This window comes from Plecotus auritus (assembly GCF_963455305.1).
Source record: "Plecotus auritus genome assembly, chromosome: 10".
NCBI classification, from domain to species: domain Eukaryota; kingdom Metazoa; phylum Chordata; class Mammalia; order Chiroptera; family Vespertilionidae; genus Plecotus; species Plecotus auritus.
Window position 1 is genome coordinate 3,663,611 of NC_137785.1, and position 25,311 is coordinate 3,688,921.

The window sequence follows — 25,311 nt, forward strand, 5'->3', positions numbered from 1 at the left end:
TGAGACCATAACTCATACATGAAAGCACTAACAGGCATAATATCTACAAAATCAAAGAAACACCAAACACCCAGAAGATGGGTGCTGGGGCCCCATCCAGGCCTGAGCCCAGGCTGACCCGCCCCAGGAAGCCCTCGCTGTCCAGGGTCCCGAAGATGCGCTGCATTAGGACACGTGACAAGGCCGCAGTGCGGTCTGAGTTCCAGTGACCACAGGTCCTGGTGGGACAGGGTTCCCTGAGGGACAAGGACAGAGGAGCAGAGAGGTGACCCAGCCAGGGAGTGACCACGTCAAAGCACACGATGCACTGAGCACGCCCTGGGCACAGGCCCCGACCACACTCCGTCCCCACCACCTCCCCTGTGCACACCTGGGACAGCTCAGCACAGCAAACACATGAGCTCTGGAAAGTTCTTGGTGTTTATATTTATTTCCCTCAAAATGTAGCATCTTCTCCTTTAATTTACCCACCCACCCTTCATGGCAAGAAATGAACAAAGTCACCCCCAGAACCTCATTTCAATGCGGAAGGAACAGCTTGCAGCTCAGAGCATGAGGAAGGTAAGACAGCGATAGTGAGGGCCCAGCCGCCTCTGCTGGACCAGAAAATGTGGGGAGCAGGGCCGGGCCAGCCCCCCGCTCAGAGGTTCTAGAGTCAGGAAGTGGGAGCGTGAACACATCTTCCATCACTCAGTCCCCACAAGGCAGCCGCCTCACGCTGTGGAGGACAATCATCATGAGCAGATTCAGGTCATTGGCTGTAACTGGTGACATTCTCAAACCCACTTCATGCTCACAGTGTCCAACAGACTCCCCACCACCCAGTCCTCCCCTCTTCCCTCCCCTCCCCACGACAGGTCTCACCTTTAGAAGCCGAGAGAGACACATCAGAGCCCTGGGCGCTGTCACTGCCTAGAGTGCACACTCAGACCCCACGCCTCCCCCACCTGAGCGCCTCCTCCCCCACATCACAGCTCCAGCCACAGCTCCCAGCAGAACCAGGCCCCCAGCGATGCCCAGGATGATGATGAAGGTGTGAGAAGGCGGCTCTGGGAGGAGAAGGGAAGGGAGGGTGAGGGCCCTGATCCCAGGCCTCAGCCCCGACCCCACTGAGGTCCCCCAGGGCCCCTGCTGCCCTGAGAAGAGGCTCTGTGCCCACGGCCCTCCTCACCCCAGCTCAGGGTCAGGGGCTCGGGCAGCCCCTCGTGCTGTACATGGCACGTGTATCTCTGCTCCTCTCCGGGGGGCACCCCCACGGCCGCCCACTTCTGGAAGGTGCCGTCCCCCGCAGGCCTGGTCTCCACCAGCTCCATGTCCTGGGTCTGGTCCTCCCCGTCACGCTGCCAGCTCAGGCTGATGTCCGCAGGGTAGAAGCCCAACGCCCAGCACCTCAGGGTGACCTCACGGGCAGACACGGGGTGGTGGGTCACGTGTGCCTTTGGGGGGTCTGAGGGGAGGGGAGAAAATGCAGGACCTTTGCATCTGCCATGGGACACTCCAGCAGCGCCCATGTGACCATCCTGAGAGTGGACAGACACCTGGGTGGGGGAGGGAACACACAGCCTCCACACCAGCCTGGACAGAGGCACCTGGAAGGACCTCCTAGTCTTTAGAAAGTTCTAGACTCAGAGAGACACAGCCCAGGGCAGGAGGCAGGTCTCTGAGGGGAGAAAGGAATTTGTGGTCCTGACCTGGGTGGAGGGCACGTGACTCAGAAAAGCTGGGGTCAGGACTCAGACACAGGGCTGTGGGCAGTGCACAAGGCCTGAGAGAGAAGGTTCCCAGGGTCCAGGAGCCCCTGCAGGGCCCATGGGAACCGCTGATGGGTTATTGCAGGGGGGTCTCCCTGCACCCCAGGAGATCCTGCACCCCTAACTGTCCCTGAGAGGAGGGGAGTCCCTCTGGTACGTGACCTGGACATCCAGGGGGACTCCCTCCCCGACCCAAGGAGGGGTGTCTGACACTGACCCCCTGTCCTATCTCCTTGTAGGACCCCAGCCCCGGGGAGAGGGGGCGGCCCCAGGGCCCCTGGTACCTGCGCGCTGCAGGGTCTCCTTCCCTTTTTCCAGGTACATGCGCAGTGACTCCACACACTCCCCCTCCAGGTAGCTCCTGTAACGCTCTGCCACACCCTCCGCCTCCCACTTGCGCTTTGTGATCCGAGCCGCCGAGTCGGCCGCGGTCCAGGAGGTCAGGTCCTCGTTCAGGGCGAGGTAGTCGGCGCCGTCGTAGGCGTATTGCCGGTACCCGCGGAGGAGGCGCCCATTGGGTCCGACGTCACAGCCAGACATCAACTGGATGGTGTGAGACCCTGACCCCGCCCCGAGGTCAGCCCCGCCCCGCCCGCCCCGCGGGGCCTGAATCTGAACTGAAAGTGAAATCGGGTCAAAGTCCCCGCCAACTCCTCCCCGTGGGGGCCGGGCGGGTCCCGCCGCCTCGGGGTGACGCTCGGACCCAGACCCTCGGGGCACCCTGGCCCGTACGTGGGGAGGGGGGGCGTGACGAGCCCGGCGCGCGGCTCACCGTCCTCGCTCTGGTTGTAGTAGCCGCGCAGGGTCTGCAGAAACACTCGGAAAGTCAGTGCGGTTCCCTTGGCCCTCCGCGTCTGCTGCTCCCAATACCCCGGGTACACCTGCTCCACCCACGGCTGCTGCATCCACGGCGCCCGCGGCTCCGCCTTCGGATTGGCCGCGTCGCTGTCGAACACCGCGAAATGCGTGTCGTCCACGTAGCCGACGACGAGGAAGTGGGGCTCCCCGCGGCCGGGCCGTGACACGATGGTGAGGAAATACCTCAGGTAGTGGGGGCCTGGGGGGCGGACGGAGGGCAGGGCCGGGGCTGACACGCGCCTTCCCGGCCCCGCGCCCCCGCGCCCCCGCCGGGTCCCCTCGCTGGTCCCCGCACAGCCGCCCCCTCAGACCCCGCACTCACCGGCCCAGCTGGGGGTCAGGGCCAGCGCCCCCGAGAGCAGCAGGAGGAGGGTGGGGGGCCTCAGGACCTGCATCCTCTGTGTCCAGGGACCATCTGAGTCCAGGGTGCTCCTGGAGATGTTCTAACCTGGGAGCAGACACCCAATGGGAGTGAGCAGTGAGGCTGCGTCATGTGTATCCAGGAAGGAGGACTCAGCAGGGATGTGAGATGGAGAAGGGAACCCCAGGGAGAAGGGGAGCCCCAACACTGAGGGCCCTGCTCCAGACTCCTCCCTGGGCTGAGACCTGAGCGCCAGGCCTGGGCCTGGGACTGGGCCTGCCCCTCCTCCTGCAGGGGGAGCGCTCTGCCCACTTCTCCCTAAAGGAGCCTCAGGCTGGTGCTCTGAGCTCCACTTCAACCTGAAAGTGCGAGGCGGCCCTCACAGCTCTGGAAGCTTCTATGAGTGAACAGCAAGGGTCCCTCAGGCACAGCCCACAGGGGCCATGGGCGGCTCAGTGAGTGACGTCAGTCAGAGGCACGGTCTTCCTGCCCCTAGAGACCCTGACGCCCTTACCGAGTGCAAGCAAGGAGACTCCAATATTTTATAAAATTGCAGAACCCAGGCCCGTTTGCCTCAGTGGATAGAGTGTCAGCCTGCAGGCTGAGGGGTCCCGATGCCAGGCAAGGGCACATGCCCCGGTTGTGGGCTTGATCCCCAGTAGGGGGGGCATTTAGGAGGCAGCCGATTAATGATTCTCATCATTAATGTTTCTATCACTCCCTCTCCCTTCCTTTATGAAATCAATAACAATCTTTAAAAAAATCCCAGAGTCACCAGACGCCCTTTCCCTCAGGAGCAGTGGGTGCAGCTTATGAAACTCTGTGCAGGCCGCACGGGAAGGGGCCAGTGAGCCCCATAACCCTCAGCTCCTGCACCTCCAGATCTGCTCCCCTCTCCCCTCCCCACTCGCTGGCTCAGGGCACCGGGACCCCGGCATTGAGTTCTCAGGACCCCGTTCCCTCATCTGTGACTCGGGATGGTGACAGGACCGTGGGGAGGAGCCCAGCGCAGGGGGTGGGAGCTCTGGCCTCTGACCCCACAGCTCCGACCTGGTGTCAGGGTCCCTCAGGAGTGAGCTCAGTGCCGCCTGGGGATGTAGCTTCCCACTCTGTGCCTCTGCCTCCTCCTGGGAGAGAGGAACGGGGACGCTAATGCAGAACAGAGGTCAGGGGGGTGCACACCATGTGCTCTCCATGCTCACTGTGCTCACACGGCTGGGACATGTGAGCTCTCACCCAGAGTTCACAGGAGGAGCAGAAGCCACGGGGATGGGAGACGGGACTGGGTTCCTTGTTGGGTTGATGTGGCGACCTGGGATGAGAGGATAGAACATTAAAATGTCAAATGGGAAGGACAGACCGGCATGTTGCACCCGTCAAACTATTTGACAAATGAGATGATCTCTCCAGCAATTTCTCTCTCTCCCTTTGCTGCCTCCCATGCACAGAGCATCTCTCACTCACACCACAGAGAAGGCACAGAGAGAAACGAGCCCCACCTCCCAGGGAGCCGGAGACCATTGCAGCCCAAGGCAGCATTTCAGGAGGAAACACACGGGGTCCTGATGTCACCGGGCCAGCGTTGCTCAGTGGTTGGGCATCCCCCCGTTTGGGAACCCCTTTTCACGTCCCGCGTGGTTTAGGGTTCCGGTTCAGGGTTCGGGTTCTGGAGAAGGCCGCACACAAATGAAAAGAGACTTGGAAAAGTATTAATTTGGGAATATTGGGGGCCAGGCGGGAGCCCAACTCTAGTGGAAGGACTACCCTTTGCTCTGGCCTTGCAATCCCTTTTATTGAGACTATGGGATATGCCCATAACCTTTAGGCAGGAAATTCCAATAACAGAAATTTACATGGGAGAAACAGAGGTGGAGGCTGCTTCAGCTAACAATGTTTCAACCAAACTGTGAGTGATCAAAACAATTAAGGTTGTTGACCAGCCTTCCCAGTTTCCTGTCCACATCCTTCCATCAGTGGTAGAATGATTGGCCTCCGGCATCTCCCCCGTTTCTTTCCTTAAAAAAAATCTTACATCTGTAGACCAGAAATAAACACATAAGAACAAAAATGTTTGAGTCCCAATTTCAATGTTCAACAGTTCTGAGTTCCAGTTTCAATGTCCAACAGTTCTTTATATGTACATGTCAGCAATGATATCTGGATGGTGGCAATGCAGGTCCGACCCTCTCTGGTTTGGTCCTAGGCAACCTGCAGCGACGCACAGCTGCTGACTGCTAGCATGGCAAGGTGTCGTCAGCATCTTCCATCTCTAGACTGTTTCTCCTCTTTGTCTTCATGGCTGGAGGATTACTGTCAATTCCTCTCTGTTGCAGGAATCCACATGGTCTTGGAGTTGTTTTCTGAAAATATACAAACATATTCTCGACCAAAAGTTAATAAAGGAATCTTTTCTATAAATCTTACTTGGAATCCTTTTTATTTTTTGCCCAGACGATTTTCCTTTTGGCCTATTTGATACCATATGTTTTTCATTGGTGTCTTGCTGTTAGCATTACAAATGAAAATTAAATTTTTTTAAAGTAAAACTTTTCTAGATGTAATTTACTTACAGAGTATTTTTCCTTACATGCTATTTTTCCACTATCCCCCCCTTTTTTGATTAATGGAGGCTTTTGGAAATTTTATAATGCAGTCTTGATAACTTTAAGTTTTAATTTTTTTTGCACAAAAATATGACTGCTTTAGGTTCTTTGCATGTTAAACAAATTTACCATGAGAGAAACTACCAATAGAAATTTTAGTTAATAGTTTAGGAACAGCTTTTTGTCCAGTACAATTAAATTTTCTTGAATATTCACTTATTTCAATTAGCCAATTTAAATTAATCTGAAAACTTGGCTTCTATTTTACTGTCAAATTTAATACTCTTAACAATCTTAGTTTACCCTGTAAATATTAATGGAAAGGATTATTTGCATTCTTTGAGTAGGCCCTGAGCATTCCTGGTGCTAGGCTGGATTTAGATATAGGGCAACTGCTGTTGGCCAAGTCTGTCTGGGTCCCAATCTGAGCTGGGCTCCATTACCTGGGTCCCGATCTGAGCTGGGTGTGGGTAGCGCAAAGCAGCCATGGGGGCAGGAGACCTCCCTCAGACGCGGTGAGGGTTCAAGCCCCTGCAAGGTTGGGGGGGTGAGGGACTGTGCCCCACCTCTGTTGATCCCCAAGTTCTCTCCTGATGGCCCCCTGCGACTGTGCCTGTCTTAGGTTGCCCCTCCCTTGAGGAGTCTTACCCGTCATTGACTAACCAGCCATCCTCTGGGGCCAAGCAGGGTGATGTGAGGTTCAGTTCTGTCTCCTTGGTGGCCTATGCCCCCGTGGCCTCCACGCCCAGCACCTGCCTTGGGATCCCCTTGCCTGCTGGCAGGGCCCCGGCACTGATCACATATCTTGGGGAACCCAGGTTTCTTCTCCAGAGAGGGCCCACCTCATGCCATTGGGACAGAGACAGATCCATGGTACCAGCCATCACGAGGCTTTCAACCTCAGCATAAACAGAAAGGTCAGGCAACAGCTGTGGGAGGGTCCCTCTTGGCAAAAAGGCCAGTATAGAATGCTCAAGTGCCTTCCCAGGGAGGCCTCAATTCCTTTCTGGAAGGGATTAAATCCTTTCATGTCCTTTTTGAAATTGCTGCCTAACATGCAAAGAATTAGTTTGTAAGTTTGTTTGGGATAATTGTTCAATATGCTGTTGTAAAATATCAAAAAATTATAATGACATTGTAGAATAATATCATGTAAGGATATTCTTTGCTCTAGGCCATGGCAATTCAATTTCAAACTGGCTGTCAATTTTTCTTTTTGTATAGACAAGGTCTTAGTTACATTTTTTGCACCTCTCCCAGGAGCAAGTAGTGATAGTCCCCTACTTTAAAGGCCAAAACCTTTATAACATCTAAAAGTAAAATATAGTTATTAATTTTTATTTGATAAAGCTTTCCATGCGATTTCAAGTATCAATCGGTTAAATTTCAAAAATATTTCCTTTGAGAAGAGAGAACAAATTTCCTGTATTACTCCGGGCCCTTGGAGCTTTCCAAGAATCATCTCTGTTAAAGCCTTGAAATTTTAACATGGAAAAAATGATCAAATATATATATATATATCCATATATGATTTAATTACCACAACTATATAATTTCTCCCAATTTAATTTGCACTTTGAACTTTTGAAGCTGGCAAGTCAAACATTTAGCAGTTCCTAGATTAATAACAACATCCTGCTTACTTCGGGGGAAGTTTCAGCAACAGATCTGGCTGAATTAAAAGATAGACAGATCTTAAATTTTTTCTTTCTTTTTTGCTTTCCGAAGTAATAACTAGCACCCAATTTGGCCAAGATTTGCATTTCCCTGCGAGTTCTTTTATAATTTTTAAACGAAACCTTAAGTAATCTCATTGCAGGAGAGCGGATAGCCTTGCCCTCTCCTGCCACCTTTGAATTTCTCCGCACCAGACGCGGTTTCAGCAGTGGAGTTTCATTTCTTACTACAGATTTTAAATTCCAAATACCAATTAAGATTTTAATTTGAATAAGAAACCACATTATTTTATAACCTAATTCTTCCCCATTAGCCTGGCTGAAAAAGACGTTCCCACCCTACTTACAGTTCGCGACTCTGCAGTTAGTCCGTGGGCTTAGCGTGCGGTGAACCTCCCTCACCTTTTTCCAGGTGAATTTTTTCCTTTCCTTCGCTCTTAGGCGAAAAATATCATCTCCTCCAGAAGTCCCGCAGTCAGGCGCCAGATGTGGGAACCCCTTTTCACGTCCCGCGTGGTTCAGGGTTCCGGTTCAGGGTTCGGGTTCTGGAGAAGGCCGCACACAAATGAAAAGAGACTTGGAAAAGTATTAATTTGGGAATATTGGGGGCCAGGCGGGAGCCCAACTCTAGTGGAAGGACTACCCTTTGCTCTGGCCTTGCAATCCCTTTTATTGAGACTATGGGATATGCCCATAACCTTTAGGCAGGAAATTCCAATAACAGAAATTTACATAGGAGAAACAGAGGTGGAGGCTGCTTCAGCTAACAATGTTTCAACTAAACAGTGAGTGAGCAAAACAATTAAGGTTGTTGACCAGCCTTCCCAGTTTCCTGTCCACATCCTTCCATCAGTGGTAGAATGATTGGCCTCCGGCACCCCTGTGCACCAAGGGATGGCCGGTTCCGGTCCCAGTCAGGCTCCTGCCTGGGTTGCAGCTCAGTCCCCAGTGGGGAGCGTTACGGAGGCAGCAGATGTTTCTCATCAACGTTTCTCTCTCCCTCTCCCTCTCCTTCCCGCTCTCCTTAAAAATCACTGAAACATACATTGTTCAGTGGTCTGTATATCATGTTGTTACACCACAGACTAGGATTCTGGGTGAACATCTCTCTGTGTGTGTGTGTGTGTGTGTGTGTGTGTGTGTGTGTGTGTGTGTGTGTGTGAAGGGACCTTATTTTATGTCAGAATGTTAATGTTATCACCCAAATTCTACACACCAACTTCATCCATTTTACAATGGCTTTCACACCCAAGCCTCAAGCTCGGTCAGGTCTGAGAAGAGAAGCAGACCCTTCTGCACACGGCTGAGCAGCTCAGTGGCCCTGGCCGCCCTAGCCTTGGCTCAGATTCCAAAGGGAGCCCTGTGCTTGGGTCCCTCATTGTCAGGGACTGGAGGACACAGAGAGGTGCGGGAAGCCCAGCATTGGCGGGAACCCCACCCTGGGACCCTCCCCAGCACATGCCTTCCCCTCCTCCCAGCCCAGCAGAGCCAGCAGAAGCAGCTCAGATACAGGTGGGGCAGCGCCTGTCCTGTCCCATAGGACGACCACCCCAGTTCCCTGTCCCCTCCTGGGACCACCCTCCTCTCCTGGTGTCTGCCCTGAGGTGGCACATGAGGGAGCCCTCACCTGGCTGGTCTTTGCTCTCGAGCTCTGGGCAGGGACGTGTCATTGAGGACAAGCCAGGGTCCCTGAGCTCATGGTTACAGGGACAGGGTTCCTGGACCTTATCTTCCCACAGAGATGCCATTATCATGTCACCTGAGGCACAGGTGACACTGTCTGCGTGGAGTCTGGGACATCTCCAAAGAGGAGCGACTTTATCCCACTCAAATGTCTACCCGCCCCTGCGGTGATTATTGGTAATTTGGCCATTAATGTGTCAAATAGAGAAGGGAACCCCAGGGAGAAGGGGAGTTCCCAACACTCCTGAGGTGGGCCTGAGGGTGAGTCACTGAGTAAGCTGGCGAAGCCTCCCTGTCCTGACGGGGAGAGGGCGTTCTGACACGGATCCCATTTTGTGGGAAGCCAACCCCATGGACTCCTGCTCCCCCACCGGGTTTGTGGGAAGCCAACCCCAAGCCTGTGACATCATCTCCCACGTCGTGGACATCTAGACCTTCCTTCCTGAAGGGCTGTCCTCACGGTCCTCACCAGCAGCTGAACAACGGGCAGGAAAAGGTGTCTCTGTTCCCTGTGGACGGGTCTGAGTTCCGAGTCACAGCTGTTCTCTGGGGTGAGCTGAAACCCACGGCTGCGTCACACCCCTCCCCCTCCATTCATTGTACAATCACACCCCATTCCCACGTGGGCACCGTCCTCAGGGCTCCCCTGCTCCCAACGTCAGGCTGACACCAGGATGGTGCAGGCTGAGCATCTCCACTGGGTCAGGAAGCTGGTCTCTCCCCTGATGGAAACGCCACGGTTCTTCCTACGGGGGCCCCAGGGATGGTAAGCCTGGAGACTGTCCCCTGTGAGCTGTGCTAACCCTGCTCAGAGTCCTGGGAATCCCTAATGTCCACACGACCCCACAGGAGACCATGATGTGCTTCCTTAGCCACACAGAGTCCTGCTCTTTGGTGACTCACTGTATAACCACTAGCTCTCCTCTTCCTCCGTATTCTCTTCCCCTTTCTTCTTCTTCTTCCTCCTCTTCCTCCACTTCTGCTTCTGCTTCTACTTTTGAGGTTTTACCTGGAAAGAATTATTCATGACATACAGACAGGATTTAGGGAAAGTAATAATTAGGACAGACAGAGAGATACCCTCAGAATCTAAAATTGGGAAAGAACCAGAACAAATAGGAAATGGGGTGAAATTACAAAGATAACATTTTAATAATAGATGAAAAGATGAAGGATCACATGCCAGAGAGACGTGGACAAATCCTACGTATACAGTGGATTTTCACAGGGTGAAGGTGGGATCAACAACACTCACAAAACATTCCAGTCCTCAGCGGACCCTCTTCAGTTTTATTTGGTCACACACTGGCCCCATCCCGACTCACCCCTACCTAGATTTCTACCCCACAGGTGAGTCCCATCAGCTTTTGAGAGAAGCGATGTCACAGGGGCCTCCTCCCTGCACCTGCTCTCTCTCCACATCATGTCCATCCTCGTCCCACTGGCTCTTGTGGTTGCAGCATATCCACTCTCAGGGCTACAGGGTCTGTCCTATGAACACACCACACTCCTCCGCTACTGCTCACGTGCATATGTCTTATACGCAGATTTTGCAAACTGTGCCGCTATGAGTAAGTTCTCCATATGTTCTGGCACACATATGTATGAGTGTCTTTGGGGATATAACCAGGAGGGGAATTCCTGGGGCATTGGGTGTGGTGAGTCCTGCCAAATGCTGGAGGTAGTGTGTGTTGCCAGAGCATTTTCACAGTATTTGAAACCACTTCCTCCTCCACCAGGAACATAGGAGAGAAACAGTGAGTCCAAATTCCTGCTAACAATCGACTTTGTCTGACTCTTTCATTTTTGCTCTCCTGGGAGGTGGGCACCAACATCACATGGTGGCTGAACTTGAGTTTCCCCTCTGACTAAATATGTTGGGCAATTTTCATGAATGTGTGGACCATGTAACCATCCTCAATAGGACAATGGACTGGACTCTTGTTCATGAATGAGTGGGACTCTAGTAAGGTGTCAGCGTCCTTAACTTCTGGGACACATTGGCTATTAATGCATCTGTGGGCAGAGACCTGTGGGATGAGAGAAATGTCTGGTCTTTGCCCCTGGCTCCTGGCACTGAGCTCCTAACACCCTGGGCACCTCCTGAGTGACAAGTGTCTTTGGGATGCTGATGAGATGGCTCTTGGCTGAGGGGCCTGGAGGCTTCAGGGTGGGGGCTGGTCTCCAGAAAGACCAAGCTGATCAGAGGGTGGGAACGTTCAGGCCCTAGAAGGAGGCAGAGCAGGAGGAGCCTGAAAAGCCATCTCTCCACACCACAGAGTCCTGTGTGCGGGGACCCTAGGTCTGCGGGACACAGACGGGGAACATGTACCCTGTTGCTGTCAGACGGGGACACCCAGATAATGAGACCATAACTCATGCATGAAAGCACTAACAGGCATAATATCTACAAAATCAAAGAAACAACGAACACCCAGAAAATGGGTGCTGGGGCCCCATCCAGGCCTGAGCCCAGGCTGACCCGCCTCAGGAAGTACTCGCTGTCCAGGGTCCTGAAGATGCGCTGCATTAGGACACGTGTCAAGGCCTCAGTGATGTCTGAGTTCCAGTGACCACAGGTCCTGGTGGGACAGGGTACCCTGAGGGACAAGGTCAGAGGAGCAGAGAGGTGACCCAGCCAGGGAGTGACCACGTCCAAGCCCACGATGCACTGAGCACGCCCTGGGCACAGGCACCGACCACACTCGGTCCTCACCACTTCCCCTGTCCACACCTGGGACAGCTCAGCACAGCAAACACATGAGCTCTGGAAAGTTCTTGGTGTTTATATTTATTTCCTCAAAATGTAGCATCTTCTCCTTTAATTTACCCACCACCCTTCATGGCAAGAAATGAACAAAGTCATCCCCAGAACCTCATTTCAATGCGGAAGGAACAGCTTGCAGCTCAGAGCATGAGGGAGGTAAGACAGCGATAGTGAGGGCCCAGCCCAGCTCTGCTGGACCAGAAAGTGTGGGGAGCAGGGCTGGGCCAGCCCCCCGATCAGAGGTTCTTGAGTCGGGAAGTGGGAGCGTGAACACATCTTCCATCACTGAGTCCCCACAGGGCAGCCGCCTCACGATGTGGAGGACAATCATCATGAGCAGATTCAGGTCATTGGCTGTAACTGGTGACATTCTCAAAGTTCACTTCATGCTCACAGTGTCCCACAGACTCCCCACCACCCAAGATTCCACTCCCACGGCAGGTCTAACCTTTAGAAGCCGAGAGAGACACATCGGAGGCCTGGGCGCTGTCACTGCCTGGAGTGCACACTCAGACCCCACCCCTGCCCACCTGAGCGCCTCCTCCCCCACATCACAGCTCCAGCCACAGCTCCCAGCAGAACCAGGCCCCCAGCGATGCCCAGGATGATGATGAAGGTGTGAGAAGGCGGCTCTGCGGGGAGAAGGGAAGGCAGGATGAGGGCCCTGACCCCAGGCCTCAGCCCCGACCCCACTGAGGTCCCCCAGGGCCCCTGCTGCCCTGAGAAGAGGCTCTGTGCCCACGGCCCTCCTCACCCCATCTCAGGGTCAGGGGCTCGGGCAGCCCCTCGTGCTGCACATGGCACGTGTATCTCTGCTCCTCTCCGGGGGGCACCCCCACGGCTGCCCACTTCTGGAAGGTGCCGTCCCCCGCAGGCCTGGTCTCCACCAGCTCCATGTCCTGGGTCTGGTCCTCCCCGTCACGCTGCCAGCTCAGGCTGATGTCCGCAGGATAGAAGCCCAGCGCCCAGCACCTCAGGGTGACCTCACGGGCAGACACGGGGTGGTGGGTCACGTGTGTCTTTGGGGGGTCTGAGGGGAGGGGAGAAAATGCAGGACCTTTGCATCCGCCATGGGACACTCCAGCAGCGCCCATGTGACCATCCTGAGAGTGGACAGACACCTGGGTGGGGGAGGGAGCACGCAGCCCCCACACCAGCCTGGGCAGAGGCACCTGGAAGGCCCTCCTAGTCTTTAGAAAGTTCTAGAATCAGAGAGACACAGCCCAGGGCAGGAGGCAGGTCTGAGGGGAGAAAAGGGATTTGTGGTCCTGACCTGGGTGGAGGCCACGTGACTCAGAAAAGCTGGGGTCAGGCCTCAGACACAGGGGTGTGGGCAGCGCACAAGGCCTGAGAGAGAAGGTCCCCGTGGGTCCCAGAGCCCCTGCAGGGCCCATGGGAACCGCTGATGGGTTATTTCAGGGGGTCTCCCTGGACCCCAGGAGAGCCTGCACCCCTAACTGTCCCTGAGAGGAGGGGGAGTCCCTCTGGTATCTGACCTGGATATCCAGGGGACTCCCTCCCTGACCCAAGGAGGGGTGTGTGACACTGACCCCCTGTCCTGTCTCCTTGTAGGAGCCCCAGCCCCGGGGAGAGGGGGCGGCCCCAGGGCCCCTGGTACCTGCGCGCTGCAGGGTCTCCTTCCCTTTTTCCAGGTACATGCGCAGTGACTCCACACACTCGCCCTCCAAGCAGCTCTTCTTTCTCTCTGCCTCACCCTCCGCCTCCCACTTGCGCTTTGTGATCTGAGCCGCCGTGTCGGCCGCGGTCCAGGAGGTCAGGTCCTCGTTCAGGGCGATGTAGTCGGTGCCGTCGTAGGCGTATTGCTCGTACCCGCGGAGTTGGCGCCCCTCGTGTCCCATGTCGCAGCCAACCTTGACTTGGATGTTGTGAGACCCTGACCCCGCCCCGAGGACAGTCCCGCCCCGAGGTCAGCCCCGCCGCGAGGTCAGTCCCGCCCCGAGGACAGCCCCGCCGCGAGGTCAGTCCCGCCCCGAGGTCAGCCCCGCCGCGAGGTCAGCCCCGCCCTGAGGTCAGTCCCGCCCCGAGGTCAGCCTTGTGGTCAGCCCCGCCCCCCCCGCCCCGCGGGGCCTGAATCAAAACTGAAAGTGAAATCGGGTCAAAGTCCCCGCGGGCTCCTCCCAGGTGGGGGCCGGGCGGGTCCCCCAGCCCCGGGGTGACTCTCGAACCCGGACCCTCGGGGCGACCCCGGCCCGTCCGTGGGGAGGGGGGTCGTGACGGGCCCGGCGCGCGGCTCACCGTCCTCGCTCTGGTTGTAGTGGCCGCGCAGGGTCTGCAGAAACACTCGGAAAGTCTGTGCGGTTTCCTTCATTTTCTGCGTGTAACGGTCCCAATACCCCGGGTCCTCAGGCTCCACCCACGGCTCCATCCTCGGAATCCCCTTGTCGCTGTCGAACCCCACGAACTGCGTGTCGTCCACGTACCCGACGGAGAGGAAGCGGGGCTCCCCGCGGCCGGGCCGGGACCAGGCGGTGAGGAAATACCTCAGGGAGTGGGGGCCTGGGGGGCAGACGGAGGGCTGGGCCGGGGCTGGACACGCGCCTTCCTGGCCCCTGCCCCCGCCGGGTCCCCTCGCTCCTCCCCGCACAGCTGCCCCCTCCGCCCCCCGCACTCACCGGCCCAGCTGGGGGTCAGGACCAGCGCCCCCGAGAGCAGCAGGAGGAGGGTGGGGGGCCTCAGGATCTGCATCCTCTGTGTCTGGGGACCATCTGAGTTCAGGGGGCTCCAGGAGATGTTATAACCTGGGAGCAGACACCCAATGGGAGTGAGCAGTGAGGCTGCGTCATGCGTCATGCATATCCGGGAAGGAGGACTCAGCAGGGATGTGAGATGGAGAAGGGAACCCCAGGGAGAAGGGGAGCCCCAACACTGAGCGGCCCTGCTCCAGACTCCTCCGTGGGCTGAGACCTTAGCGCCAGGCCTGGGCCTGGGACTGGGCCTGCCCCTCCTCCTGCAGGGGGAGCGCTCTGCCCACTTCTCCCTAAAGGAGCCTCAGGCTGGTGCTCTGAGCTCCAGTTCACTCTGAACGTGCAAGGCGGCCCTCACAGCTCTGGAAGCTTCTATGAGTGAACAGCAAGGGTCCCTCAGGCACAGCCCACAGGGGCCATGGGCGGGTCAGTGAGTGACGTCAGTCAGAGGCACGGTCTTCATGCCCCTAGAGACCCTGACACCATAACCGAGTACAAGCAGGGAGACTCCAATATTTTATAAAATTGTAGAACCCAGGCCGGTTTGCCTCGGTGGACAGAGTGTCAGCCTGCGGACTGAGGGGTCCCGGTGCCAGGCAAGGGCACATGCCCCGGTTGTGGGCTTGATCCCCAGTAGGGGGGGCATTTAGGAGGCATCCGATCAATGATCCTCATCATTAATGTTTCTATCACTCCCTCTCCCTTTCTTTATGGAATCAATAAAAACCTTTAAAAAAATCCCAGAGTCACCAGACGCCCTTTCCCTCAGGAGCACTGGGTGCAGCTGATGAAACTCTGTGCAGGCCGCACGGGAAGGGGCCAGTGAGCCCCATAACCCTCAGCTCCTGCACCTCCAGATCTGCTCCCCTCTCACCTCCCCACTCACTGCCTCAGGGCACCGGGACCCCGGCATTGAGTTCTCAGGACCCCGTTCCCTCATCTGTCACACGGGATGGTGACAGGACCGTGGGGAGGAGCCCAGGGCAGGGGTTTGGAGCTCCGGCCTCTGACCCCACAGCTTGACCTGGTGTCAGGGTCCCTCAGGAGTGAGCTTAGTGCTGCCTGGGGATGTAGCTTCCCACTCTGCGCCTCTGCCTCCTCCTGGGAGAGAGGAACGGGGACGTGAATGCAGAACAGAGGTCAAGGGGGGTGCACACCATGTGCTCTCCATGCTCACTGTGCTCACACGGCTGGGACATGTGAGCTCTCACCCAGAGTTCACAGGAGGAGCAGAAGCCACGGGGATGGGAGACGGGACTGGGTTACTTGTTGGGTTGATGTGGCGACCTGGGATGAGAGGATAGAACATTAAAATGTCAAATGGGAAGGACAGACCCAGCATGTTGCGCCCATCAAACCGCTTCTGAGCCCTGCCCAGTGGACATAGTCCCTCTCGGGATTTCTCTCCCTTTGCTGCCTCATGTACACAAAGCAACGCTCACACTCACACCCCAGGGAACACACAGAGAAGAGCCCCAACCTCCCAGGGAGACGGAGACAGGGCATCCCCTGCAGGATTTCAGGAAGGAACACGCATGGTCCTTATATCATAACCAGAGGCCCAGTGTATGAAATTCGTGCACAGGGAGGGGCGTCCCTCTGCCCGGCCTGCACCCTCTCCAATCTTGGACCCCTCGGGAGACTTCCCTCTCACAATCCGGGACTGCTCTCTCCTAACGGTTCACCTGCCTGCCTGCCTGATCACTCCAAACTACCTCTGCCTGCCGGCCTGATCACCCTTAAACACCTCTGCTTGCCGGCCTGATTGCCCTCAGCTGCTCTCCCATGGGGGCCTGATTGCCCATAACTGTCCTCCCCTGATGGCCTGATAGCCCCTAACTGCCCTCCCCTGATGGCCTGATGGCCCCTAACTGCCCTCCCCTGATGGCCTGATGGCCCGTAATTGCCCTCCCCTGCTGGACTGGTCAAGCCTAATTGTTCTCCATTGCCGGCTTGATCGCCCTAACTACCTCTGCCTTGGCCCCTGCCACCATGGCTTTGTCCGGAAGAACATCTGGAAGGTGTCTGGTCTAATTAGCATATTACCCCTTTATTAGTGTAGATGCCATTACACCACAGACTGAGATTCTCAGTAAGTATCTGTGTGTGTGTGTGTGTGTGTGTGTGTGTGTGTGTGTGTGAATGGATCTTATTTTATGTCAGAATTTTGAAGTTATAACCCAACGTCTGCCCATCAATTTCACCAATTGTCCAATTGCATACACACCTAAGCCTACACCTCCCTCAGGCTGAGGAAGGAGCAGACCCTATGCACATGGCTGAGCAGCTCACTGTCCCTGTCACCCCAGGCTTGGCTCAGATCCCAAAGGGAACCCCAGGCTCGGGTCCCTCATTTTCGGAGACTCTAGATCACAGAGAGGTGCAGGAAGGCCAGCATTGGTGGGAATCCCACCCTGGGACCCTCCCCAGCACAGTCCTCCCTCACCCCCAGCCCAGCAGAGCCAGCAGAAGCAGCTCAGGTACAGGTGGGGCAGCGCCTGTCCTCCCCATGGGACGACCACCCCCAGTTCCATGTCCTCTCCTGGGACCACCCTCCTCTCCTGATTTCTGCCCTGAGGTAAGAGACAGGGTCTGGCCTTTGCCCCTGGCTCCTGCCCCTGAGCTCCTGAAACCCTGGGCTTCTCCTGAGTGACAGGTGCCTGTGGGACGCTGATGAGGTGGCTCTTGGCTGAGGATCTGGAGGCCTCAGGGTGGGGGCTGGTCCCCAGAAAGACCAAGCTGATCACAGGAGGGAACTCTCAGCCTCAGGGCCCATCCAGCAGGGACAGGAGCTAGAGTTCAAGTTCCATCACCAATGGCCCATGATCCAGTCAATGGTGTCCACCTAGTGAAGCTTTTATAGAAAGCCCTTACCCATGGGGCTCAGAGAGCTTCTGCAGCAGTGGCCACACCCACATGCTGGAGGGGACGGGAGGGCGGGGGGACACATGCCAACTCCCCGTGACAGAGGCCCCTGCAATGGGCACCTTCCCCACCTCGTTAACATTAAGAGGGCAAAGATTCCTGCAATTAACATTCCAAGAAATCCTTGTTGTGTTAAGGTTTTTACCAGATCCTGGGACAGGTGGTAGGTGTGATGAGATTCCCAAGGCTCGGCTAGGTTGGTAGGAACCCAAGCGAAAGCCGGTTGTTTTAAAATCATGAGGGAATCCCTTTGGAATGTAGAAATGATACAATGGGATGGTGTGCAGCCTGCCTGCGGCTGGGGTGGTCGAATGTCTGCAGCTGTAAGGCATGGCTCCAGGTGCAAGGTCCTCATTAACCTGGCCCGTTCTTCCCTGGGATCCATGCTGAGGTTTAATATTTCTTGCGGGAATCCACACGGGCTTGGAGAAATTTTCTGGAAATATACCGAATGTGAAGAGGGGATCGGGGCCCTTCCAGAACCCAGACTCGGGATCTTTCCATTTAACCAGACCAGTTTCCTTTGCCTTGTTCTGACACCAGTGTACCTCCATGGGTGTCTTGCCATGGGCCTCACAGGTGAAAAAATGTAAGGGAATTAAGGCTTGGTGAAGTCTACTCTGAACATAAGGCGGCAGTGACCACGAAGTCTCTTAGGCAAAGATGTTGGTGATGAAATCCAGGAATCGCTGAGCATACTGCTCAGGATCGCTGCCCCGGCCCCATGCTTGGCAGTTTTGGCTGCAGGAGCTGCTTTCTTCTTGGCATCACACTGCGTCAGGATGGCAGTGAGGCCCATGAAATACACCTCCTTCCGGGGGGCCCCTTCAGCACCCCGGATGGCGTAGACATCAATGAATGATTCAAACTCTCCAGGGCCCAGGGGCCGATGAGAAAGCATGTAGCTGCCAATGCCCTCAGGGGAGGTGCCACAGCAGCCCACCAGAGCAGATCCCCTCAGGCCACGGTCCCCATCCCCCTCGGACTCCTCCTCCCGCACAGGCCCCTCCTCCTCCGGTTCGGAGCCACCAACTACGTCACGGATGCCCAACAGAAGGCTGAGGTCCATGACCTTCAGCCGTACTAGGAACTCCACACCTCTCTTTAGCTTCTCTAGAAATATTTCCTTCTCCTCTGCACCACTGTAAACTTTCTGGCTCTTGTTGAGAAAGTCCATATCCTTAAGGGTAGGTGATTCCTTAACCTTTTCTTTATCGCTGGCTTCCCGGGACACGAGGGAGCCCCTGAGGTCACACTTCCTGTGCACAGGAAGACGGTGGCTGAACATGTAGCACATCACAAGCATGTAGCTGTCTTCGTTGTCCCGCTAACTCGGTACATCCCCGGGAACTGGGGCAGCAGCGTGTTGCCATGGCACTTCACAATGTACTGCTGGGAGCTGGAGAGGTCGCTGTGCAGGTCAGCAATGTCCTCCCTGGATACTTCTGTGATGACCAGCGTCCGATCACAGGAGATAAGGAAGCGACCGTCACTGCCTTCCCTTCCACTCGCTGACTTCGGGTAAGAGATACCAAGCATTCCTGGTCATCAATGCCAAATAGATCACGGAGGTTCCTGAAGACCTGGGGACAATACTCCTTGAACTTGAAATGACTGGGCAGATTTTCCCTGTGGAAAAGGTGATTGTTGGCCTTGATCTCGGAGCTGGCCTTACAACCATCTGGCAGCAGCAGCATCACAGGGGGAGGCACCTGGCTGAGCTCAATGATCGAGTGGGCGACGCCCCCCAGGAACACGCCCACCGGTGGGTCAGCCGCCCCAAACACCTTCACCTTCTGCTGCACCAAATGCTTCTGCCTGGTTTTGGAGGCGAAGCCAAAACCCTGGCCGGGGGCCGCTGTGCTCGCCGGTATGGAGGCCGGCGGGGCCGAGGAGGACGCCATGGCCTCCCGCGTACCCGACCCCGGGGAAGCCGGAGCCGGCCGCGATCGGGATCCCGACCCCGGAAGCCCACAAATTCTTTATTTTAGTTATTTTTATTATTTATGTTCTAACAACTTTAAGATTTCAAAGCCAATTAACAAGGCCGTTTTCTTTTGGCAATTTTATAACAGAGCTAACTTTTAGTGCCTTCAATGCTAAAGTATTATTTTATTTTTATTTTGTGGAGAAACAGGAGTGCCCCAAGATTTGGGAGGCAACCTTGGAATGCGCTACATTATTATTGAAAGATTACCATTATTATGGAAACATTAATCCTATTGTCCGAATATGGCCTATATATTTAGTGTCATTTTTGCCATTTTTTAAAGAAAAAGCAGTCTTAGTCCTTTCTGTAGCATCCGTGAAGAGATTGGGGCTCAAGAAGTCACCCAAAATCGGGCAGAGCGCGCTTTTCTCTTAAGCTAGCCTTTCTTCTCACGGGTACAGAAATCCCACATGCATCCCTAAATTCTGGGAAATGTTTCATTTGTCTAAATGTTAAATGATGGATTGGAAATAAAAACATGGCAAAAATGAGACTTTTAATAACATTCTCGAGTGGGCGTCCATTGTCCAGGATCGCCAAAAGACCTAGTAATTTTTTCATTACTTCCCTCTGTCCAGGGAATTTTCTAGAACCTGTATTATTGGCCACGGGTACCACTCCTATTCTCTCTCCCCATTCCCGCATTCTGTTTGTTCTGGGGAAACTCAGCAATCGCCTGGCCATCTATCATTTCTTTTTTATTAAATTAAATTAAAGTTGTGCTTAATAAACTAACAATAAACAATAACTAATGCACAAGTATCTAATAATTTCCTGTTTAATATCTAGGACATAAAAGAGGTTGAATCTGCATTGACTGAATCTGGAGGCAGAATGCTCACGCCTTTCCCTGGAGCGCCACCTTGTGTCCTTCTTGGCTGCGTACACTCCCTTTTAAAATGCCCTGTTCTACCACAATTATAACACCTTATATTCCCCACTGTTACAGCGGCAGCGAGTAAGTTTGCTTGAAAAGTGCCTGACCACACGTTCTGACAAGCCTGAATTATTTCTGTAATGGTACTTTTTTTCTCAGAGGCGTCAGGCATTTCTTACAATCAGCACTGGCATTTTCATAAGCTAATTGCTGAATTAAAAAGTCTCTTGCTGCTGAGCTTTTTTCAAGTTTTGACCCAATCTTTCCCAACATTCAAGATCCAATGTACCTTCTTCAGGAAACCAAGGGTTATGTTCTATAACATCATGCAAAAACTATAGGAGAATACCTCCTGACACTTTAATTTCTTTATTCTTAAGCATGCAAACCAAAAGTCTACAATAAAGTTTCTTACTTTTTAACTGAATTCTGCCCCACTAGCCTGGCTCAAAAAAAAAGACGTTACCACCCTACTTACAGATCACAACTTCTACAGCTGGCTGTGGGCTTTGCATGTGGTGAATTTCCCCACCTATCCAGTGAATTCTTCCCCACCTATCCGGTGAAATCTTCTCCACCTTGCCGGCGAAGCTTCATTTTTCCCATCAAGACGAAATCTTCTCCTCCAGATGTCCCCTGTTGTGGCACCAGATGTGTGAGCCACGTCCTATGTGGTTCAGGGTTCTGAATCTGGAGGAGGGCCGTGCGCAAATGACAGAGAGGAGACAAGAAATAATAATTTGGAAATACTGGGGGCCAGGCGGGAAGCCCAACACAACGGGAAGGACGTCCCCTGGTGCCCAGGCCTTGCCAACCTTTTATTCAGCTTTGGACATACAAATAGCCCTTAGTCAGGCAGGCAATTCCGGTAACAGACAGACTATCTTCAGGGTCAGTAAATGTTAGAAAGATTCACTCTGAGACTATTTGGTCAGGAAATTGCTTGAGCCATCACTGTCTGGACTCAACAATCAGTGCATAGCTCTGGCCCTTGCCAGGGCTCAAGGTTCACGAGCGTTCCGAGCTCCTTGTTTACACTTCTCTGATAGTGAAGACAATCGAAGGCTTCCTACAGCCAGCGCCCCAATCACACGTTCTTGAGTCAGGAAGTGGGAGGGTGAACACATCTTCCATCACTCAGTCCCCACAAGGCAGCTGCCTCACGCTGTGGAGGACAATCATCATGAACAGATTGAGGGGAGTTTCTGAAACTGGTGACATTCTCAAAGACCACTTCATGCTCACAGTGTCCCACAGAATCCCCATGACCCAGTCCTCCCCTCTGCCCACCCCATCCGCAGATCAGGTATCCCCTTTAGAAGCCGAGAGAGACACATCAGAACCCTGGGCGCCGTCATTGCCTGGGGTGGGCACACCAGGATAGGGTCAGAGCCCCAGGTCAAGGGACTAAGGAGGAACTATGGGGTGAGGTCCTGCATGCCTCCCATAGGCACTGTCCCAGAAACTCAGGGGTCACCCCTCCATACTCACTGGCAGCCTGAGCGTAGATCCCTCCTTTTCCACCTGCGGGAAGAAAACATCCCATGAGAGACCAGGGAGGAGGCAGGGCCATGAGGTCCTAAAGGAAGCCCTAGTCCTGGGCCCCAGAGGAGTTTCCAGAACCGAGTGTATAGACCCAGGGCAGGATCAGGAAACCTGAGGGAAGTGCATGTGTGGGGACTGGACCCACCGCCCTCCTGGAGTCTGTGCTCAGCAGGGACCTGCCCTCTGACCTGGGGCTGCTGGGAACGGGGTCCCCACCACCAGCATCATCAGGTGGTAAGTGGGTCCCTCATTTTCCCACGGGCCTCACTAAGGAGTAAGGGTGAGCACAGAGCCCCACACTGGCCATCACACGGGTGGGGATGGTGCTTCCCAAGAATGAGGCGGGACAGACGTCTACCTGGGCTTGAACCCCCAGTGGGACAGACACTCAGACCCCATCCCTGCCCACCTGAGCGCCTCCTCCTCCACAGCACAGCTCCAGCCACAGCTCCCAGCAGAACCAGGCCCCCAGCGATGCCCAGGATGATGAAGATGAAGGTGTGAGAAGGCGGCTCTGGGGGGAGAAGAGAAAGGAGGGTGAGGGCTGTGACCCCGGTCCACATACCTGACCCCACTGAGGTCCCCCAGGGCCCCTGCTGCCCTGGGAAGAGGCTCTGTGCCCACGGCCCTCCTCACCCCATCTCAGGGTCAGGGGCTCGGGCAGCCCCTCGTGCTGCACATGGCACGTGTATCTCTGCTCCTCTCCGGGGGGCACCCCCACGGCTGCCCACTTCTGGAAGGTGCCGTCCCCCGCAGGCCTGGTCTCCACCAGCTCCATGTCCTGGGTCTGGTCCTCCCCGTCACGCTGCCAGCTCAGGCTGATGTCCGCAGGGTAGAAGCCCAGCGCCCAGCACCTCAGGGTGACCTCATGGGCAGACACGGGGTGGTGGGTCACGTGTGCCTTTGGGGGGTCTGAGGGGAGGGGAGAAAATGCAGGACCTTTGCATCCGCCATGGGACACTCCAGCAGCGCCCATGTGACCATCCTGAGAGTGGACAGACACCTGGGTGGGGGAGGGAGCACACAGCCCACACACCAGCCTGGACAGAGGCATCTGGAAGGACCTCCTAGTCTTTAGAAAGTTCTAGAATCAGAGAGACACAGCCCAGGGCAGGAGGCAGGTCTCTGAGGGGAGAAAAGGGATTTGTGGTCCTGACCTGGGTGGAGGCCATGTGACTCAGAAAAGCTGGGGTCAGGCCTCAGACACAGGGGTGTGGGCAGTGCACAAAGCCTGAGAGAGAAGGTCCCCGTGGGTCCCAGGGCCCCTGCAGGGCCCATGGGAACCGCTGATGGGTCATTTCAGGGGGGTCTCTCTCCACCTCACGAGTGCCAGCACCCCTAACTGTCCCTGAGAGGAGGGGGAGTCCCTCTGGTACCTGATCTGGACATCCAGGGGACCCCCTCCCTGACCCAAGGAGGGGTGTCTGACACTGACCCGCTGTCCTGTCTCCTTGTAGGACCCCAGCCCTGGGAGAGGGGGCGGCCCCAGGGCCCCTGGTACCTGCGCGCTGCAGGGTCTCCTTCCCTTTTTCCAGGTACATGCGCAGTGACTCCACACACAGGCCCTCCAGGTAGCTCCTCTCACGCTCTGCCTCACCCTCCGCCTCCCACTTGCGCTTTGTGATCTGAGCCGCCGTGTCGGCCGCGGTCCAGGAGGTCAGGTCCTCGTTCAGGGCGAGGTAGTCGGCGCCGTCGTAGGCCCACTGACTGTACCCGCGGAGGAGGCGCCCATCGGGTCCCATGTCGCAGCCAAACGTGCTCTGGTAGGTGTGAGACCCTGACCCCGCCCCGAGGTCAGCCCCGCCAGCCCCGAGGTCAGCCCCGCCAGCCCCGAGGTCAGCCCCGCCCCGCCCCGAGGTCAGCCCCGCCCCTCCCGACCCCCGGGGACTGAATCAAAACTGAAAGTGAAATCGGGTCCAAGCCCCCGCGAGCTCCTCCCGGGTGGGGGCCGGGTGTGAACCTCCGCCTCGGGGTGACGCTGCGACCCGGGCCCTCTGGGCGACCCCGGCCCGTCCGTGGGGAGGGGCGTCCTAACAGGCCCGGCGCGCGGCTCACCGTCCTCGCTCTGGTTGTAGTGGCCGCGCAGGGCCTCCAGGTTCCCTCGGTAAGTCTGTGCGGCTGCCTTGAAGATCTGCGTCTGCTCCTCCCAGTACCCCAGGTACACCTGCTCCACCCACGGCAGCTGCATCCACGCCGCCCGCGGCTCCGCCTTCGGACTCGCCGCGTCGGTGTCGAACCGCACGAACTGCGTGTCGTCCACGTAGCCGACGACGATAAAGTGGGGCTCCCCGCGGCCGGGCCGGGACACGATGGTGTAGAAATACCTCAGGGAGTGGGGGCCTGGGGGGCGGACGGAGGGCAGGGCCGGGGCTGACACGCGCCTTCCCGGTCCCGCGTTCCCGCCGGGTCCCCTCGCTCCTCCCCGCACAAGCGCCTCCTCCGACTGCGCACTCACGGGCCCAGCTGGGGGTCAGGACCAGCGCCCCCGAGAGCAGCAGGAGGAGGGTGGGGGGCCTCAGGACCCGCATCCTCGGTGTCGGGGGGACCTTCTGAGTCCGGGCGCTTCCGCGTTGGAGTTGTAACCGGAGCCAAGGGGACGCTGATTGGCTGCTCTGGAAACCTCTCAGCCAATGGGAGTGAGGATTGGGGCCGCGTCACGAGTATCCAGGAAGGAGGCGCCGGCACAGGTTGGGAGAGGAGAAGTGAAACCAGGGCGCTGGGGAGTCCCCACCACGGAGCTGCCCCCCCACACTCTGTCCCCTGCTGAGACCTGCGCGCTGGCCTGGGCCCTGGACTCGGTCCTGACCCCCCTCCTGCGCGGAGCGCCCGTCACACTGTCCCCCGAGGCCTTGCCCAGGCGCTGTGCTGTTCAGGGACTTTCCAAGGTTTGGGGTTCACCATCTCTGTGCAGAGGGAAGCGCCCCAATAATCCCGCTTATGTGGTTCCGTCTGTCACAGTCACCACTCACGGAATCACACAGGTTAAACAATTACTATTTTTTTATAATATAGTTTTATTGATTTTAGATAGGAAGGAAGTGAGAGATAGAAACATCAATGATGAGAATCAGGGATCCGCTGCCTCCTGCACGCCTCCTACTGGGAATTGGGACCACATCCCGGGCATGTGCCCTTGACCTGAATCAAACCTGGGACCCTACAGTCAGCAGACCTATGCTCGATCGATCCAGACAAACTAGCTAGGGCTCAATTTTTTAAAAATATGTATTTTATTGATTTTTTTTACAAAACGGAATGGAGAGGTATAGAGAGTTAGAAACATCGATGAGAGAGAAACAGCTATCAGCTGCCTCCTGCACACCTCGTACTGGGGATGTGCCCGCAACCAAGGTACATGCCCTTGATGGGAATCGAACCTGGGACCCTTCAGTCCACAGGCCAATGCTCTCTCCACTGAGTTAAACCAGTCAGGGCAGGGCTCAATTTTTTTAAAAAACTAAACATGGGATCCCATGAGAAAGAGGCTAGTCCTGCTCACACACTTGGGAATGTGGCAGAGGGTTTTCTGTGTACTTCCCAGGTCATCATATAAGGTTATTTTAATCCTCC

At 55.8% G+C, this 25,311-nt stretch overlaps 2 protein-coding genes and 1 pseudogene across 5 annotated transcripts; all 3 read right to left on the minus strand.

The window, feature by feature from the left end:
• Positions 1-433: 433 nt before the first annotated feature.
• On the minus strand, positions 434-24,320 carry LOC308236261 (class I histocompatibility antigen, Gogo-B*0102 alpha chain-like). Of its 2 annotated transcripts, XM_080645736.1 has the most exons (8): positions 24,197-24,320; positions 23,797-24,081; positions 23,243-23,518; positions 22,378-22,653; positions 22,151-22,255; positions 21,688-21,720; positions 865-912; positions 434-718 (listed from the first exon to the last, which is right to left on the minus strand). In XM_080645736.1, the coding sequence occupies exons 1-8, from the start codon at positions 24,267-24,269 to the stop codon at positions 714-716; spliced, it is 1,101 nt and encodes a 366-aa protein (XP_080501862.1). In that variant the 5' UTR covers positions 24,270-24,320; the 3' UTR covers positions 434-713. The 2 variants fall into 2 exon arrangements, with proteins under 2 accessions (XP_080501862.1, XP_080501863.1); XM_080645737.1 differs by lacking the exons at positions 434-718; positions 865-912 and adding an exon at positions 20,551-21,361.
• LOC308236258 (HLA class I histocompatibility antigen, alpha chain G-like) lies at positions 11,695-14,616 on the minus strand. Of its 2 annotated transcripts, XM_080645731.1 has the most exons (6): positions 14,333-14,587; positions 13,956-14,216; positions 13,318-13,593; positions 12,454-12,729; positions 12,148-12,331; positions 11,703-12,059 (listed from the first exon to the last, which is right to left on the minus strand). In XM_080645731.1, exons 1-5 carry the CDS (start codon positions 14,508-14,510, stop codon positions 12,189-12,191), a joined length of 1,134 nt encoding a protein of 377 aa, XP_080501857.1. In that variant the 5' UTR covers positions 14,511-14,587; the 3' UTR covers positions 11,703-12,059; positions 12,148-12,188. The 2 variants fall into 2 exon arrangements, with proteins under 2 accessions (XP_080501856.1, XP_080501857.1); XM_080645730.1 differs by having other exon boundaries at positions 11,695-12,331; positions 14,333-14,616.
• Positions 17,983-19,233, minus strand: LOC308236256 (phosphatidylinositol 5-phosphate 4-kinase type-2 gamma-like; annotated as a pseudogene). Its single transcript has one exon. The product of its transcript is annotated as a phosphatidylinositol 5-phosphate 4-kinase type-2 gamma-like (transcript).
• Positions 24,321-25,311: the final 991 nt, after the last annotated feature.